The sequence below is a fragment of the Heptranchias perlo genome, chromosome 11 (assembly GCF_035084215.1).
Source record: "Heptranchias perlo isolate sHepPer1 chromosome 11, sHepPer1.hap1, whole genome shotgun sequence".
Classification (NCBI taxonomy): Eukaryota; Metazoa; Chordata; class Chondrichthyes; order Hexanchiformes; family Hexanchidae; genus Heptranchias; species Heptranchias perlo.
In genome coordinates this window covers 35,073,047-35,091,188 of record NC_090335.1, presented here as the reverse complement: position 1 = coordinate 35,091,188, position 18,142 = coordinate 35,073,047, and the positions used below count along the sequence as shown (strand labels likewise).

Sequence of the window (18,142 nt, the reverse complement as noted above, 5' to 3'; positions counted from 1 at the left end):
TACAACTACTGCAAGTTTATAAAATGATAATCTGTGATTGATTACTGTGAAATAATACAGACAATATATATTGTACTAGTGAATCTCCTGCGGTGTTATTCATGGCGTCCTGTGTTACTGAGGTATTGAGGATGAACTAGGACAGATTCCAACGCATCGCTGTCCACACCTTCTGTGCAAAGGAGCAGTCCACCAGGAGATGGACGGCGGTCTCGTCCCCATAACAGCCTCGAGGGCAGCTTGCGGTGGCGCTGAAATGCCGTGCAAGTAGGAAAGACCACACTGGGAGGGCCCTTCTCACCACCATCCAAGCTACATCCTGGTGCCTGTTGGTCAGTTCTGGCGATGAGACATTCTGCCAAATGGCTTTGACCGTCTGGTCAGGGAACTGCCCGATCGGATCCACCCTCTCCTTTCCCTGCAGGACCCCCAGAACGTTACGTACCCACCACTGTCTGACGGCCTTGTGGTCGAAAGGGTTCCTCTTCAGGAACATCTCCACCTGGGACAGGTGGTGGGATACAGTCCAGCTGGACAGGACGTCCTGTATCTGCTCGGCCAGTGTGGCCAGACCCAACCTTCTGAGTGTAGTGGACAGGCAGAAACTCAGCACCTAGTGACACCATATCCCAGGTGGAGATGGTGGACCGTATAAACCTAGGCAATCTGTTGGCACCAATGTGGTTAGTTGTAGGTGTTGGAAGTTACTGCACTACAGGCCATTGCACTTGGATCACCTATACTACATGATCATTGACCCAGTTTTTTTTTAGCTGCCGGGAGAGGCGGGATTTACATTTCAATTTTAAAAGGGTTTGTTGGTAATCTCCCGATTGCTTTACAACTCCCGTAGTTGATGTTTACCTTCTGAAGAACGTGAACTCCCAAGAACCGAAAATGAATCAAGGTGCGGGCAGCAGCTGAACACTGTGCAAGTTGCAGTCAGGCTGGTTGGGAAAGCGGCGGCGTGGTGTGTAAGAGACGCGGAGCCGGGGGTTCTCAGCCTGTCTCCTCCATAATAACAGAAAGTCAGTGTGTGGTCGAGAGATGACTGAAGCGGCAAACCAGACCTTGGACCTTTACTGCGGCTCCAGCCCACCCAAAGCCGGCGATATTTTAATGAGTAAGTAAACAAAATGAAAGTTACTTTGCGGGTCTTTGATTCAGTCCTTGCCGGCATAATCCGTGAACATTGGGACTTGTAAATCACCCATTGGAAAGAAGATGGTGAAGGTCCTTCTAACTCCCCCAGTGGGCGGCTGCTCCCTTTTATTTAGTGCCGATGTAAAGCGGTTTGGGGGTTCGCTTCTGACACCGAAGTGGCCGCACCCGCGGGGATTCGGGCCCCGAACTAAAGTCCAAGGGATGTGCTGGGGGGAGGAGGACGAGACCCCGGCGGCTCGGGCACTGCCTCCCCCCCAGTGAACAGTAGATGCCGCAGGCTGGGAGCAGCGGCTGGTGAGGACGAGCGGGAGTACCGGGCGTGGGCAATTCTGTGGCTGTAGTTATGAGAGACCCCACAGGCTTTCTGAACTAACGGACCCTGCCTGGCCGCTGCTACCATTGCGGCCTCTTCATGGGAGTGGTCCCTACCCTCTCTAAATAAGTTAGTTCAATTTTTCTGAACTTCCCTAGACCAGCGCAACAAGTAAACCCATCCAGCCATGCAGTAATACAATGTGTACATTTTTGGTTTTGGATAGTTGGGCTTATTCTTTGAACATTTAGGGAGCAGTGATCATATCATAAGGTTTAGAATAGCTACGGAAAAGGACATGGTCCACTCTAAAGTAAAAGGACTCAATTGGAGGAGGGCCAATTTCAACATTTTGATGAGAACAGAACTGGTCAGGGTAAATTGGAATCAAAGATTGGCAGGCAAAACTATAATTGAAGAATGGGCGGTCTTTAAGGAGGAGATGGTTTGGGTAAGTCTAGGCACATTCCCATGAGGCAGAAAGGTTGGGCAACTAAAGCCAGCACTCCCTGGATGATAAGAGAGATAGTGAGTAAGATGAAATGGAAGAAAGGGGTGTATACAGATGTCAGGTTGATAACACAAGTGAGAACCAGGTAGAATGTAGAAAGTTCAGAGGGGAAGTGATAAAGAAAATAAGAGGGGCAAAGAGAGAGTGTCGCAAACTTAATTACCTATTATACACAATGCATTAACTCCAAACACTTATTTTCAGACAAGTAAGAATTTTAATTGAAAGAAACTTGAGCTCAAGGGAAGATCTGCTCTGACGATGGTCAGAACTACCACTTCCCTGGACAAAGGACACAGTTCACATTTATACAGTTCAATCAGCAATATCTGTCTATCATAGAATATGGGTGTACATGTACATTCCCCATTAGTTCAAGTGGTTAGTCAATCAAGCAGGGAGCCTGCCTCCTCTGGACATCCATAGCTCATTCCTGTTTTGGCACGTAGTAGGCCTCGCAGGCCCGAGAACACCACCTCCCTAAATTCCAAAGCTGGTTATTCAGTAGGGCTGAAGTCAGAATCAAGGCCACAGGGCCTCTCAAGAAACTATTCTCATTATATTATAAGCCAGCAATACCCTTATCTGCACGGGGGGAGGGGGGGAGGCCAGACAGTACCAAGCACCTGGACAGCCAACTTAATTATCAACGTACCAAAGACAATTGAGTCTTTCTGTGTGTGTGAGTGAAATTGTAACTACCCTATGTATGGGAGTCAAGGAGTTAACATTGGTCAAATACCCATCATGCTTTTCTCTTTTTATGGTCAAGTAACTGTTCACGTATTTCTACATTAATGTGGTCTTTATGGTTTTCCACAAGAGTACGAGAAGAGACTAGTGGCCAACATAAAAGAGAATCCAAAAGTCTTCTACAGGCATGTAAACAGTAAACGGGTAGTAAGAAATTAGGGACCATAAAGGAGATCTACTCATGGAGGCAGAGGGATTGGCTGAGGTACTAAATGAGTACAGGAAGAAGATGCTGCCAGACTCTCAGTAACAATAATCCAGGACAGAATTAACAGTCACTTGGACGAGTGTGGATTGATTAGGGAAAGCCAGCACAGATTTGTTAAAGGCAAATCGTGTTTAACTAACCTGATATCGAGTTTTTTGATGAGGTAACCGGGAGGGTAGATGAGGGCAATGCAGTTGATGTGGTGTACATGGACTTTCAAAAGGCGTTTGATAAAGTGCCGCATGGTAGGCTTATCATCAAGATTGCGGCCCATGGAATAAAGGGGGCAGTAGCAACATGGATGCAGAATTGGCTAAGTGACAGGAAACATAGATTAGTGGTGAACGGTTGTTTTTCGGACTGGAGGGAGGTATATAGTGGAGTTCCCCATGGGTTCATGCTGGGACCACTGCATTTCTTCATATATATTAATGACTTGGACTTGGGTGTACAGGGCACAATTTCCAAATTTGCTGATGACACAAAACTTGGAAGGGTAGTGAACAGTGAGGAGGACAGTGATAGACTTTGAGGATATAGACAGGTTGGTGGCATGGGTGGACACGTGGCAGGTGAAATTTAACGCAGAAAAATGTGAAGTGATACATTTCTGTAGGAAGAACGAGGAGAGGCAATATAAACTAGAGGGCACAACTCTAAAAGGGATACAGGAACAGAGAGATCCGGGGGTATATGTTCACAATCATTGAAGGTGGCAGGGCAGATTGAGAAAGCGGTTAAAAAAGTATACGGGATCCTAGGCTTTATAAATAGAGGCATAGAGTACAAAACTATGGAAGTTATGATGAACCTTTATAAAACACTGGTTCGGCCATAACTGGAGTATTGTGTCCAGCTCTGGGCACCGCACTTTAGGAAAGATGTGAAGGCCTTAGAGAGGGTGCAGAAGAGATTTACTAGAATGATTCCAGGGATGAGGGACTTTAGTTACATGGATAGACTATAGAAGCTGGGGTTGTTCTCCTTGGAACAGAGAAGGTTACAAGGAGATTTGATAGAGGTATTCAAAATCATGAAGGGTCTAGACAGAGTAGATAGAGAGAAGCTGTTCCCATTGGAAGGGTAAAAACCAGAGGACCTAGATTTAAGGTGATTGGCAAAAGAACCAAAGGTGACATGAGGAAAAACGTTTTTACACAGCGAGTGGTTAAGATCTGGAATGCACTGCCTGAGGAGGTGGTGGAGGCAGATTCAATCATGGCCTTCAAAAGGGAACTGGATAGGTACTTGAAAGGAAAAAATTTGCAGGGCTGCGGGGATAAGGCGGGAGAGTGGGACTAGCTGGATTGCTGTTGCATAGAGCCGGTGCGGACTCGATGGGCCGAATGGCTTCCTTCCGTGCTGTAACCTTTCAATGATTCTATCAACAATTTTTTTTTTCTGTCCTTTTCAGATTTTTTTTGTGTGGTTAACTCTTAATTTGTCCATCACAGCTTATGCTAACCATATGCTATTCTAGTTTACACAGCAGGTCAAGGCTTAACTAACCACCTTCTATGTTGCCAGTTTTGTAACTTGTTTCCAGATGATTCCTCTAATAATGCCATCAGCACTTACTAAGGATGCATTTACAACTGTAGTGTCAGTATGAAGTGGTTTCACTTGGCACCTAGCTGCAGCTAAAGTGTAAATAAAGTCTGAATCTCTGCAACCAAGTCTTCTTCTGCTTCATTTCAGAGTCAGTTTGGGCCATCACATCTAATTTATGCTCCAATTGGTGGGAAGGTTTTTGACTCACACTGATGCTGAACTTGTGGAATGTGAACGTACCATAACATCAAAAATGAAACAGAAAAAGGATGTTAAAGTTAGTCATGCTTCTTTGCAACTGTTTGTAAAAGAAGTACTGCTTCCACTGATGATTCCCCCAAATTTCTAGCAGTTGGTTGAAAAACAGAACTGCCAAAGCATCTGGAGCAGTACACTTGCTTGCCATCTTGACTGACTAGGAAAAACCTGAGAATCGCAGAAAGTAGATATTGCTTTCAAAATAAACGAAGAAAAATGCACTGATATTGAAGGCCTCAATTTAAAGAGTTAATAGGTAATAAGTGTTTCAGTGCAGGTTGGATCTGCTTCTTAGCACAACTCCACACTTCTGAGCTCTATATACAATCACTGATGTGCTCACTGCTTCAATTGCTTTACAAAAGAAAGTCTTGGCAGGCTACATAGTTATTAAAAATATTTCAACCACATCCGGACCATACTGTTTCAGTGTCAACATAACTGTTGCCAGTGATTGCAAAACATTGCCAAAACATGTGGCTGCCATTAAGTTAACAGAAGAAGCCAGTCTTTTTCATAAGAGAAAGGAAGAAAATCAGACTTGCACTTATGTGATATTTATCATGTGGTCTCAAAGTACTTCATACAATGAATTTGTTTTATGGAGTGCAGTGACTATTGTTATGTGGTCGTGGTATGGAGTGTTCATTCTGCTACTCTTACTTTTTCCTAAACATTTTGTTTTATTAAATATTTTTGAATACATTCTTAGAGAATCACACAAAAATAATAAAATATATAATTTTAAACACCAACAGTAAATAAACATTAACTTAAACATTAACAGAATATATTGAACATTTACCAAAAGAAATATTGCATATTGCATTCTTCTACAATGAATCACGTCACCTAATTAGCTTCCAGGAGTAGACTGGCTCTCATGGCAAAAGGGGGGCGCCGATAATACACTATGGAACCATTCATGCGGTCACTCAGTAAATCTCCCGACTTCCCACATAGCCAGTACTTCCCTTCCCCTATCACACACCCAAGCCTTCCCTTTGACACTAGTTATTCTGTTCTAGAAGATACTAATACAGCAGTTATAGAAGATCCCAAATTAGTATATTTCTACTTAGTTTGTTAACTTCTATTTCTTAAAAAAAATCTGTTCTGTATTCTGACTGACATTCATATTCTGAGGAAAAGCAGTTCTTCCAATATCTGCTCCTTCCTCCATCCTCATTCGCAGCTCTTTGAGTTTCCATTAACTTGACATCTCCACCAATAGCTATATTCTTGCCTTTCACCACATCATCTACAAGATATTTATTTGTGTTCTTAGTTTACTATCATTTTGCTTAATAATCTTTAGAGACCCTTTACAGTTACTGATATGTATATGCTGATACTATTCCATTCAATGGCATTACCATTGCCGAATCCCCCACCATCAGCATCCTGGGGATCACCATTGACCAGAAACTTAACTGGACCAGCCACATAAATACTGTGCCTACAAGAGCAGGTCAGAGGCTGGTTATTCTGCGGCAAGTGACTCACCTCCTGACTCCTCAAAGCCATCTACATGGCACAAGTCAGGAGTGTGATGGAATACTCTTTACTTGCCTGGATGAGTGCAGCTCCAACAACACTCAAGAAGCTCAACACCATCCAGGACAAAGCAGCCCACTTGATTGGAACTCCATCCACCACCCTAAACATTCATTCCCTTCACCACCGGCACACCATGGCTGCAGTGTGTACCATCCACAAGATGCACTGTAGCAACTCGCCAAGCTTTCTTCAACAGCACCTCCCAAACCCGTGACCTCTACCACCTAGAAGGACAAGGGCAGCAGGCACATGGGAACAACACCACCTGCACGTTCCCTTCCAAGTCACACACCATCCTGACTTGGAAATATATCGCCATTCCTTCATCATTGCTGGGTCAAAATCCTGGAACTCCCTTCCTAACAGCACTGTGGGAAAACCTTCAGCAAATGGACTGCAGCAGTTCAAGAAGATGGCTCACCACCACCTTCTCAAGGGCAATTAGGGATGGGCAATAAATGCTAGCCTTGCCAGCGACGCCCACATCCCATGAATGAATAAAAAAAATCTATGGGGCCATTTTTTGAGATAAACTATTCTCACTAAAATAACCGCATATGAGTTTACAGATATCCAAACTTGCATTATATGTTTCAAGATTTTCCCCAAAAGTTCTTGACAGGATCCATTTTCCCAATTTAATGTGGCCGTAGTTGAACATTAAGATAAACCCAAGACTGTATTACGATCGTGCATTATTGTGGAGTAATCCTTTAAACTCTTTCAACTTGCCTTCACAGATTTGGGAACGTAGAAAAGAACTGTAGCATCAAGTTATTGTTCAGAATAGTTCAGATAGCTGAGTGAAATGAAAGTTCAGATTATTAATAACGTGCACTGTGGCTATTGTGAAGTTCTTGTATTTTTGTTACAAGTATTTTTATGTTTTAATCTCTATTGTCACTAATTCCAATAAAATGGAAAGGTTATGAAAATTTTCTTCACACAGAAGATTGTTAGAATATAGATATCCTACCAGCAACAGTAGTGGAAGCAGAATCCATAATAGCTTTTAAAAGGATAATGGATAAATATCTGAAAAAGGAAAATTTAAAATAGTATAAGGAACTGGCCGGGAAATGGGATTAAATGAATAGCTCTTTCAGAGAGCCAGCTCAGTCACGTTGGGCCATTTGGCCTCTTTTTGTGATGTAAAATTCTATAATTACTTCAGTGAAGTGAAAAGAAACTTGATAATTCCCTGAAGTGATCACTCAGTCATGGGCAAATGATTATTTTACACCTATGTAGAAAACACACTCCCCACTTTAGACTGCACATAAGGAAATTCCTCCTGTTAATTGTGGCAAAAAAGTTATTGCACGGAATTTCGTTCCCATGGTTCTTTCTTAATGGACCTCTTGGCTGCCATTATTTCAGTATTTATAGCAGGCCTTTGCTCAGTGCATATAATCTAATCAATAGGAGGATTTCTTTTATATCTGGGCACTCAATTAACAATCTTCAACTGTAACAATAATAAAATGGCTAGGTATAATCAAGCTAATCATATCATCTGCATCATAAGGCATCTGCTCAAAGTAAATCTGTAATAAGTTTAATTTCTGTTGAAAATTCTAAATACATTTATATAATTGCACCACTACATACAGAAGTTTAAATATACCACAGCCTGTTTCTTTAAAAAAAGTATTAATTGATCATTTCCCAACCAATGTCAAGCATTTATTCAAATCATAAAAATAAACATTAGAAATACATTTAGGAAGTGGTTTATCAAAATGACAATGGAGACAGCTCATTTAAAGTAACTAACTTTGTTTCTTTCCACAGATTTGAATGTGCCCACTATCATCTTGTACAGTGTTCTCACTCTAATGGCTGTAATTGCAAATCTCGTGTATTTTGAGGAAGTTATCTACCTGGTGAGAAAAGTCCCTCCCACAAACAGGAGAACGACTATTATGTGGGTCAGCGGGGCTGCACCTGTAAGTGCACTTTACACTATCTAGCTGGGAAATTCATACTCCCATGTTTTTCAGGAATTGTCTTCCAATTTTCCATAAGATTTCAAATATCTCCCCTTTTCTGTCCTGCTTTAATATATTAATTTCACCTACAGGTTTTCAAATTGAAAAGCCACCTGCCCACATAAAGAGTACTGGCCTAGTTTGGAATTCTGTTTTTAAAAACTGTTGCCCTGAAATTACTGAGGAATACTAGCATTTAATGTGTTTGTCTGAAATTCCTCTCTTTCCCCCCCCACTCCTCATTTTAGCAAGGTATTGACACATTTATTTTAAACAAGTTAATATCTGTGCAAAAATAAAGGAGAAGAGAAATTTCAAATGAATGTGTTAAATGTTTTTATGTTACTATTTTTTTGTGTAACTTCAAGACCTTCCTGTTGCAAGGTCCTTCACAAGAGTGCTCAATTTTGTATTTTAAGTATTATAAAATAATGCAAGTGGAAGCTACTGGCAAAGAAAATAAAAAGCACATTCTGAATTTCAACAAAATTCCTATATTTTAAAGTAAATATATCAGCTTTCTATCTAAAATGTGACTAAACACCCAAATTCAACATGCCTTACACACCATTAGGATGTCTATCCACAAATACCAATTCTGGAAATCGCTGTATTTTTGTACAGTTTATTTGGAAACTGTTTTACAATATTTAAGAATGTTAACTTTTAGAATATTTAAAAGTAACAGTTGCTTTATGTTTTTGTTTCAGGTGATAGCATGTACATCTTGTGTTGGGATGTGGGTTCCTCTAGCATCAATGATCACAGATTTGACAACAGCAGTGTATGTATTTCTTTTGGGTTTTTTTGCTCCTAGAATACGCTACATTTTAATTGTCTACATTAAATTCTGGAAAGTAGAAATGGATTGAAATTACATACTGTCTACAGCAAGCTATCAGGAGCTCCTCAATCAAACCTCTAATTTTTCTACAAAAAAAATTATGTTCATGGTCATTGGAGATGGAATTGGATAATGTCCGGTACAAAACAAAAAACAATAGAAAACAGAGCCACCAATAAATGTGCAACTGTATCCCTTTATAACATCTAAGATGACATGAGAATGCAGATGAATACAATTCCCTTTTAAGTAATTTCTTCATTATGAGGTACACCTTAATAGTTGATAGATTTAGGAACAAAATTGGTGACGTATAGCTTTAAAGTTATTTTTAATCTGAAATGGGTAATTTCACAATCTTGCACTAGAAATTTTTGTGGCATGAGACATAGGCCCTGACTTGAGCATTAACTTCAGCGGGAGACCAGCGGAACCCTCCACGGAACTTCAAGGCCATGGTAACTGAGAGACATTTTAAAACATTCAGGATTATGTAACATCTAGGTAGAATACACAGCCGTTTAACTGAACTATATATTGTCAGATAAGTTTCTTGGATTATTTTGTTATTATTGCTATAGGTACTTTGCAGTTGTTATCCATAAGTTCCAGAAGATGATGATAGAAGAATTTGGAGGTGATGAGGCATTCCTGAAACGTTTTGAAAATACTCCTGTCAAGATTAGTACAGGCCCCTGTTGTTGCTGCTGTCTTTGTTTGCCTTTTGCAAAGATATCAAGGTGAGCTGTAGACTTTGTTGAAGAAAATGTTCTTGGACCCATTGTCTGTTACTGACATACTATATTCTGAGTTATTGAATTGGTAAGGGGTTTGGGTGGCTCAGTGACAACTGTTTCATCAGCTTGTTTGGGATCTGGGCCAGAATCCAACCCATAGTGGTGGGATGAGATTGTGCTGTCTTTGTCAGCTGTTCTGGTTCTGTTTGAATGGAGTCTAAGTGATATCAACCCAGTCCCTTGAAGGTTGTAGGTCCACAAAAAAAAACTTCCGATAATTTAACACTAAATTTTGATTTCTGGAATAGAACACTGGCCTACTCTTGTTCCTTTCAATCCCTCGAACCTGTTCCGCCATTCAGTTAGATCATGGTTGCTCTGTATTGCAACTCCATTTACCCGCCTTGGTTTGTATCCCTTAATAACCTTGCCTAACAAAAATCTATCAATCTCAGTTTTGGAATTTTCAATTGATCCAGCCTCAACAGCTTTTTGGGGGAGAGAGTTCCAGAAGTTCACTATCCTTTGTAAATGGAATTGTCACACTGCGGCAGTGAGATGTTCTTGTGTGTTTGGGGGTTAAGACATATTAGGGCCGGGCAATCGGGAGGGAGGGGTTGGCCGATTGTGGGGCAGGAGGCTAGAGGTTGGGGGTTGGGTCAACCGATCGCGGCAGCAAGGAGAGGCCGTGACCGGCAGACGGGAGGCTGAAGATTTGCTTGAGAGGCTGGGTGGAACACTCCTGCTCCTCCTGGCCCACAGGGAATGCTCTAAAAAGCACTTGCCTTCTGCAGCCGGCTGCTCCCATCTCCATTTCACTGCCGGGTTTCCCAAGCCCTGGGAAACATGATAGACAACTGTCAAATTGAAATCAGGCACCCAACTGTACCGAGAGCCTGATTTAAATATTATAATGAAGTGTCCCGCCTCTACAAGATGGGACATTCGCACGGCTCGCAGCCCGCCGCCATAAAAACGGCAGCAGGTGCTTACGCAACAGTTGGGGACACGTTCTCCCACCTGTCGTGGGGAGGGGGGAGGTGTTTAATATCAACCCCACTATTTCATTAAATCTGTAAGCCATGTAATGGAGCACCTTGATGCACTGATATGCAAAGTTGTAGCTGTGGGTTCTCCTGACACAATACTCCACATGGTGAGCTCCTGATCTTAGCCAAGCTGTGTGTACTGTTGATTCCCAAGAGAAAATCAGAGGGAAAATCAACTGATTTCAATCTTGCACACTTCACAGTGGCTACTTTAGGTTGGCTTTGTCAGATGTTTAGAAATAGACTGGTTGGCACTCTCTCAGTTCAAAGAAAATGGCCTAGGGGACTTAGGAAAGTAGAAGAAATAACCCACAAAAATGGAAGGGAGTAAATATGGTAAAATTTGTTGGCATTAATACTTAATTGGTAAATATTAGCATAAATACATAACAATATGTATTTTTTTATTTATATATATATATAAAATATGTTGCCCTTTATTTTGGCAGTAGGTATGTGAAAATCCAGTAATTAGATTAGATACTCAAATTTGAAGTACCAAACATAATACAACAACAAAAACATCCCAAGGCTCTTCACAAAGTGGCCAAAAGTTAAGTCCCTTGTTAGATTAATATTTTAAAAGTAAATGGAAGACCCAAACTAATGTCTTATAGTTGCCATTTTAAACTGTTGTTTAAATATGGTTAATGTTTGCTTCTTTCTTTTTAGACGCCTGATGTTCGTGCTGAAATTGGGAACATTTCAGCTTGCTTTCTTCCGGCCAGTCCTAATGATTTTCACATTAGTCCTTTGGGTGAATGGAACCTTTAGCCTTGATGATGTATGTTTTTTTTTGCTATTTAGTTAGATGCTAGCAGTTGAATAGGATAAATAAAGAAGTTGGTGATAAGTTGACATTTTAAGTAGCAAGGTGGAAATTGACACATTTTGCCTTTTTTTCTGAGCTGCTGACTAAGGAGTACATTTTTTAAAGTTTGCATTTCTGAGTTAATGCTGTAATTCTCTCTTTAAAAATACACACCATAATTTCTCAGTGCCTCTGTAGTGTACCGTTCAGTGAAGATGATTAAATTAAATGAGAGTGACTGTAGAGAGCGATCTGAATAGAGGAATGTGTTAACTGAATACTTGGTTTAGAACTCTGAATAACTTTCAACATGCCAGATAATAGAATGTTGCCCCATGATTAGTACGTGTTCAAAGCTTCGATTTCATACATGATGGGTTATCGACCTCAGCTATAGCATCAATGGATAGGTACCATGTGGAGCCCAACTGTTACCCCATAAGGAGGGAGGACTAAACTATCCATTTTAAACTTGATTAAATGCAAACAAAAACAAATAATTTATGGTATAGAGCTGATGATAGTTAGAAGTATTTTACTGGACATAATAGTATATGATTTATTATTTTACAGCTTACGCCTAGTGGACCTGCAATATGGATTAACACTTCCCTTGGTGTCTCCACAATAGTTGCACTGTGGCCAATTGGGATTGTTTTTAACAAAGTCAAAGTTGAACTTAAAAATCAGAAGATAATCCCCAAATTCACCCTTTATCAGGTAGGAATAGACTCTGCACCTTGCAGTTAGAAACACTGTTTATTTTTTATTTCTTATAAACAAGAACAAATGTTAGCTAACAGTATGGTTTGAACATCATTGGACATAAAGTGTATGGTATCAATGAAGAAAATAAATGAAGTTATACAACAGTAACATTTTTAAAAACTTGTATAAAACAGTAAGATTGCTACAAATATTGCTTCCTTTTTACTCTTGTTCATTGTAAAAAGGCATTATCCGTAAGTGGACACGTGTTTCCTATGAGCTGAAATGAATAACTTTGCGTGTGACATGAATGGGATAGCATACCAAAGGGCTAACAATTACCATTTTACTTCACTATTTTGCACTGGAGGTTATCCAGGCTGCACACCTTGTTCTATGGTGCATTTCTAAAGGTGGAAAATAGCACACTCTCAGACCATGATATCAGTGTTAAAGCAAATGGTTGAATTTATTTATATAGCCATCAGTACGATTCTTGACTTACACATATATTTAAACTGTTCAAAAATAATAGTCTAAAATCTTAAACCTCTTTCCAGAATTCCTTAACTGACATTATGAGTATTAGGACATTTTATGTGGTAAAAATCCATTGAGCCTCTTTTGCTTCCATGACATGGAAATCGCCAGTCCTAACCAAGGAACGAGAGATACAAGTAACAACAACACCTCTTAACTCTGCTAGGTTTCAAAAGCAGACTCAACACATAAGGCCAAAAATGTTCTTTCTTCACAAACAGATGCTCACGTGGCCAGATGTCACGTGATCAAATCTCCAGGAATACCTCCAACCAGAGATGACAACCCCACCCTCTCCCTGGCTAGGAACCCAGAACAAAGGGTGCATAGGCAGGCAGGTTTTAAAACAAGTGAATGTCAGGTGTAGGCCTGGGGCCCAGAGCTGGATGCTGAAATGCAGGAGGTCAGTTTTTGTAGTTTGAAGTAATCTAGAAAGAAAGGTAATGCCAAAACAAGTAAAGGGACGGGTGGTGACAAATGAGATTGAGTTAAGTAAGTGGAATTTTCTTTGACAGTCATTCTGTATGTTCACTTGCCATCTGTGGATTGAAGCAGCTTAACATTTCATATCTGGTCTCACCAAATGTTTCAGTCCACCTTTTGAAAGATTGAAGAAGTATGCATGAGGGCAAATGTGAAGGACACAAAATATCCAATTCGGATCAAAGGTGATCCTATTGTTACACCACAGGTTAAGCTATCGTATAATTTGATATTGGGCAGTACAGGCACACTCCTCAACGTAATACGCTCAGTCCGTTTACGGGACTGACCAACATTGATTTATCCAAGAGACTATATAAAGCAGACCTGAAACTTATAACAATCACACTTCATTTGTCTGAGTCAGTTTTGTTACTCTGCTAAATAATTGACTGGTCGACCTGAGAAGTCAAGAAGTTAACTTCAAGAAATCACTATTTGTTAAAGCCTACCATACAGGTCTAATTCTCATGGTTTATGTTATACTTGGTGATTTTAATTTTCTGTTGGTTTTTCTACAGATTACATTCATTCTTACTCAACTCCAAGCTGCCATTATCAACATATCAGCATTGGCAGGGGCCATAGCCTGTGCACCTCCATTTTCACCCACAGCCAGAGGAGGATGTATGTTATTTAGATGCTATTTTATTTTATCATACACTGTAAATTTCCAAAAAATTATACCATTGTGATTTAAATTTGAGCACTATGCCACAAAAGTAGGCATAGTGCTCAAATTTGGTTGAGGAGGGAGCATATAGATTTCTTATTATTTGTCAAGGTTATTTAAGTGATAGCAGCCAGATGAACTGTAATGATCTATTCTGGTCCTGTGCATTCCTACATTCTTGTGTGGTTAGAATAAAACCACATACCTTACAAATAGACAGGGTAATCTTCTGAGGCTCTGTTACTAGTCCAGGGCCTTTCTAGCCTTATCCTGAGGTCGGAGATAGGGCTATAACACTGTAGCTAATTCTCCAACCTGTGCTCGCCACTAGCAATCCTCCATGCTGACAGCGGAGCCTCACAAAATTACCCTAAGAATTGTTTATTATTTTTCACAAACGGCCTAGGGAACCTCTGTTGTAATTAATAGAGATCTTTTTCCTAAATGCCAAGTCACTCAACTAACAAATTACACTTCTATCTTTTCCAGATATGAACCAGCAGCTCCTCATAATGGAGATGTTTATTATCACTTTATTGTCACGAATGTACTACAGAAGGAAATACAATTTACAAGAAATAGATGAAATGCAACCCTCAGTAAAAATAGAAGATGCACACAACCACTTTAATGGTACCATAGCAGTAGGTGAAATCGTGAGAGTGTAAGGCGGTGATAAAGCACCTGTTAATGGCAAGGATTCATGTTATGGTATTGACAGTTTCTCGGTTCTCTTTTTGGCTTTCCACAAACACCAGCCTGTCATCCCAATAATTTACAAATGTTTTAGATTCTCATCAGTTTTAACAATTGACTATGGAAAATCAGATGGAGAAGAGCACATGCCAGAAAGGAATCCACTTGATTTTCTATCAATTTAAATCAATAGATGGAAAACAGGGCAGACTCTGTTAGGGAGATCCTCTCCTCCACACCTGATTTCCCTGTATTCATTGCACCCAGGAGATCTGATAGGCCCAGGCCCAGGAACAGGAACATCTGGCCCAATATTTATCCAGCAAAGAGCTTAGTCTGACTATTTCAGATGCATGTTTGAAGTACAGTCCAGTTTCTTCACCAATTTTACAAGATTCTAAAGAAACTCCAACAAGAGTCAAACAATCTTTGGCTTTGCCCATCTTGAAAATGGATATGTGAAGCTTTTTTACATATTCACCATGCAAATGAAGGTGTTATTCAAGTAATCATGCAAAAGATAACATTAATCTCAAATGTACCATGTAATGAAATTTCTTGAACTATTCATCCAATTAGGGATGTTTTCAAGTATTAGAGTGGTGCTATCATTCTCTGAAAGTCAAACCTATACCATAAATGTAATCCGTTGGATGTTTCTGGAGGAAACAGAGAACAAGCACTGGATTTTCCTTTTCTTGCCTCTATAGGGTCAGGGTGGGACTTCAGTTTTGGCCCAGTTTCCTGAGTCGGGTTATTTTGTATTCATGTCAGACTCCCAGTGGGATTCCTACCAGCATGTGGGAGCCCACTAGTGGTTCCCAGTTCGAACCAGGCGGTGCTGAATAGGACCACCTCAGAGGAAGCAGGGAGATAGCTTAGAGAGGCTGCTGGACCCCAAAGATAACATCAACTGAAGGCCTTGGCTGAGGGGACAAATTGTCGGGACAGAAAGCCTCTACTAGGCTCTCTGTCTCCATTAGCAGCATTTGGGGCCATTCTTGATGCTATCTGGAGGTCCCAGCGAGCAGTGAGAACAGGGGTGGAGGGGAGGGAAATGGGTTGGGAATCTGGGCCGTGCTACCCCTGCTTGGCCCCCACCTTCGGTATTTGCAGGAGCAGCCTGGACTAGCAGGAGTTGGGGAAGGGATATTCAGATTGAGGTAATGAGGTGGATGATAGACCTTGCCTCCCAATTGTGCCCCTTTTCTGTTGCTATCATGCTTGATTTTGGCAGGATAGAAACACTTATCTGCAATAATATGCCAATGACAGCTACAATGGATTGGGCATGTTCCTCACAGGGATGAAAATGAGCTCACAGGGAGCACTGGACAGGAAATTACAGGCCTGCAGCCTGGATTTTGCATTTGTTATTTTAAATGGATGGAAAATCCAGGCTGTAGGCCTGTGTTTGCCTGACGAGCACTTCTTGTGAATGCCATTTCTTACCTTAAGCACTTACTTGGGGAGTCAATCCTGGGCTAAACAACTCCCCAAATAAAGGATGAATCCATATCCAAAGCTGAGAAAGCTACGTGAATTTCATATGCTCTGGTAGATTTATAGCTGAAAGATAGATTGTGAAATTAATGTTCATTTTTACTGAGTGTCATATTCAAGGTGAAACATACTTTAATCTTAAAGTTACCAGAAATGTTCACCCCCCCCAATTCAATATCATGTTTGTCATATGCCCCAGACTCTGTTAATTAACTAAAAAGAGCCCAAATTAATTTATGACAAATTGCCAAAAGTAAATTCTTTGCTACGTCCTTATCCTAAAAGAAAATATTTAACAAATCCTAATTCTTCCTGAAATAGCACTATATTCATGTTTTTTTGTTCCAGATCCACTTCTGAGTAATTTTTCTGTGAGATATTACTTGTGGAATTCATGAATCAGCAGTTCCTTTGAAAAGTTCCAACTGAGGGATTTTACTTTTAACATTAACCACAAGGGGTGCCACCAGAAACAGTATTTATCATTTAGTTACACAACTTTCAAAAACCTGCTAAATAGCAGGTAACAGGAATCAAATTCCGCAAAATGCTGGTTATACTTAGCTACCTGAAAATGCTACAATTGTCATTGAGCTTCACCTTGAAAACATATTCTTTACTTAATGTGCAAATTACAACATACTGTGAGACATTGATTATTTTCATAGTAAGGCTAGTTGAAAACTTGATCTTTTCATACAAAAATTGAATGTTAGGCTGTCACAATGAAGATTAATTTACATTAAGAAAAATATGTGAAACAGTGGTACTAACTAAACAATTACTGATGTGCAAATAATCCATTTTACAGTATCTAGTACTGGGAACTGGTAGTATCAGAAATTATTAGTTCTATCTGCTTTCAACAAAATCAGCAGCAGTTTTGCAAAACAAATTGTTGAAATGTGATGCACAATAATTACATTCTCTTTCACTGGTCTGAATTATATGTTCACAGGAGTTATACACTATTTAACTAATGCCTAGTCAAACATTTGCATAATTGTGTTCTGCAACAAAGAAATGTCAATTTAAAGTAGATAGTACTTTGTCTATGGCTGTACATGGAAGACAAAAGCAAACAATGTGTGAACAATGTGTCAATTGACCAGATATCATTTAATGTCATTTCACTGTATGAATTTAGTAAACAATTTGCTTACATTTCTTACCCATATACTTTTGTAACTTATACTTTATATGACATTAGACTTGTGCCTATTAATAAAATAAGATCAATTTATTTTAAATTGTGGTGGTCTAATGGTTAAAAGAAAGAATATATAGCACCTTTTCACAACCTCAGGACATCCCAAAGCGCTTTGCAGCCAAATAAGTGTAGTCACTGTTGCAATGTAGGAAATGCGCCAGTCATTTTGTGCACAGAAAGGTCCCACAAACAGCAATGTGATAATGACCAGATAATCTGTTTCTGTGATGTTGGTTGAGGGATGAATATTGGCCAGGACACTTGAAAATAGTGCCATGGGATCAGGCCGCTGAAGACCTGGAGCAACCGGTGCATGGTGCAAGCACTGTCCAGTTGGTGACAAATATCAATTGAGATCCTAAAACCATCTCTTAGTTGGAACTGAAATGGGAGAACTTTAGGATTGTTCTGGATGAATGAACTATGCTGAACCAAGTAGGTACAGCACCACCTTTGGAGCAAGCAAGAATAACAGGAGTTCATGTATTATTGTGTTTAGAGGTAACTGCTCTCTTATGAGGAACAGCAACTTTTCTCATTAAATAGCAATGGCACCTTGACACAGTTGCCGAGTTTCAT

At 40.1% G+C, this 18,142-nt stretch overlaps 1 protein-coding gene across 1 annotated transcript; it reads left to right on the top strand.

Moving 5' to 3' along the window:
* The first annotated feature begins 762 nt into the window (after positions 1-762).
* On the top strand, positions 763-17,596 carry slc51a (solute carrier family 51 member A). The gene is made up of 8 exons (XM_067992819.1): positions 763-1,123; positions 8,113-8,267; positions 9,020-9,093; positions 9,735-9,893; positions 11,612-11,723; positions 12,324-12,470; positions 14,003-14,108; positions 14,644-17,596. The coding sequence occupies exons 1-8, from the start codon at positions 1,048-1,050 to the stop codon at positions 14,820-14,822; spliced, it is 1,008 nt and encodes a 335-aa protein (XP_067848920.1). The 5' UTR covers positions 763-1,047; the 3' UTR covers positions 14,823-17,596.
* The last annotated feature ends 546 nt before the right edge of the window (positions 17,597-18,142 follow it).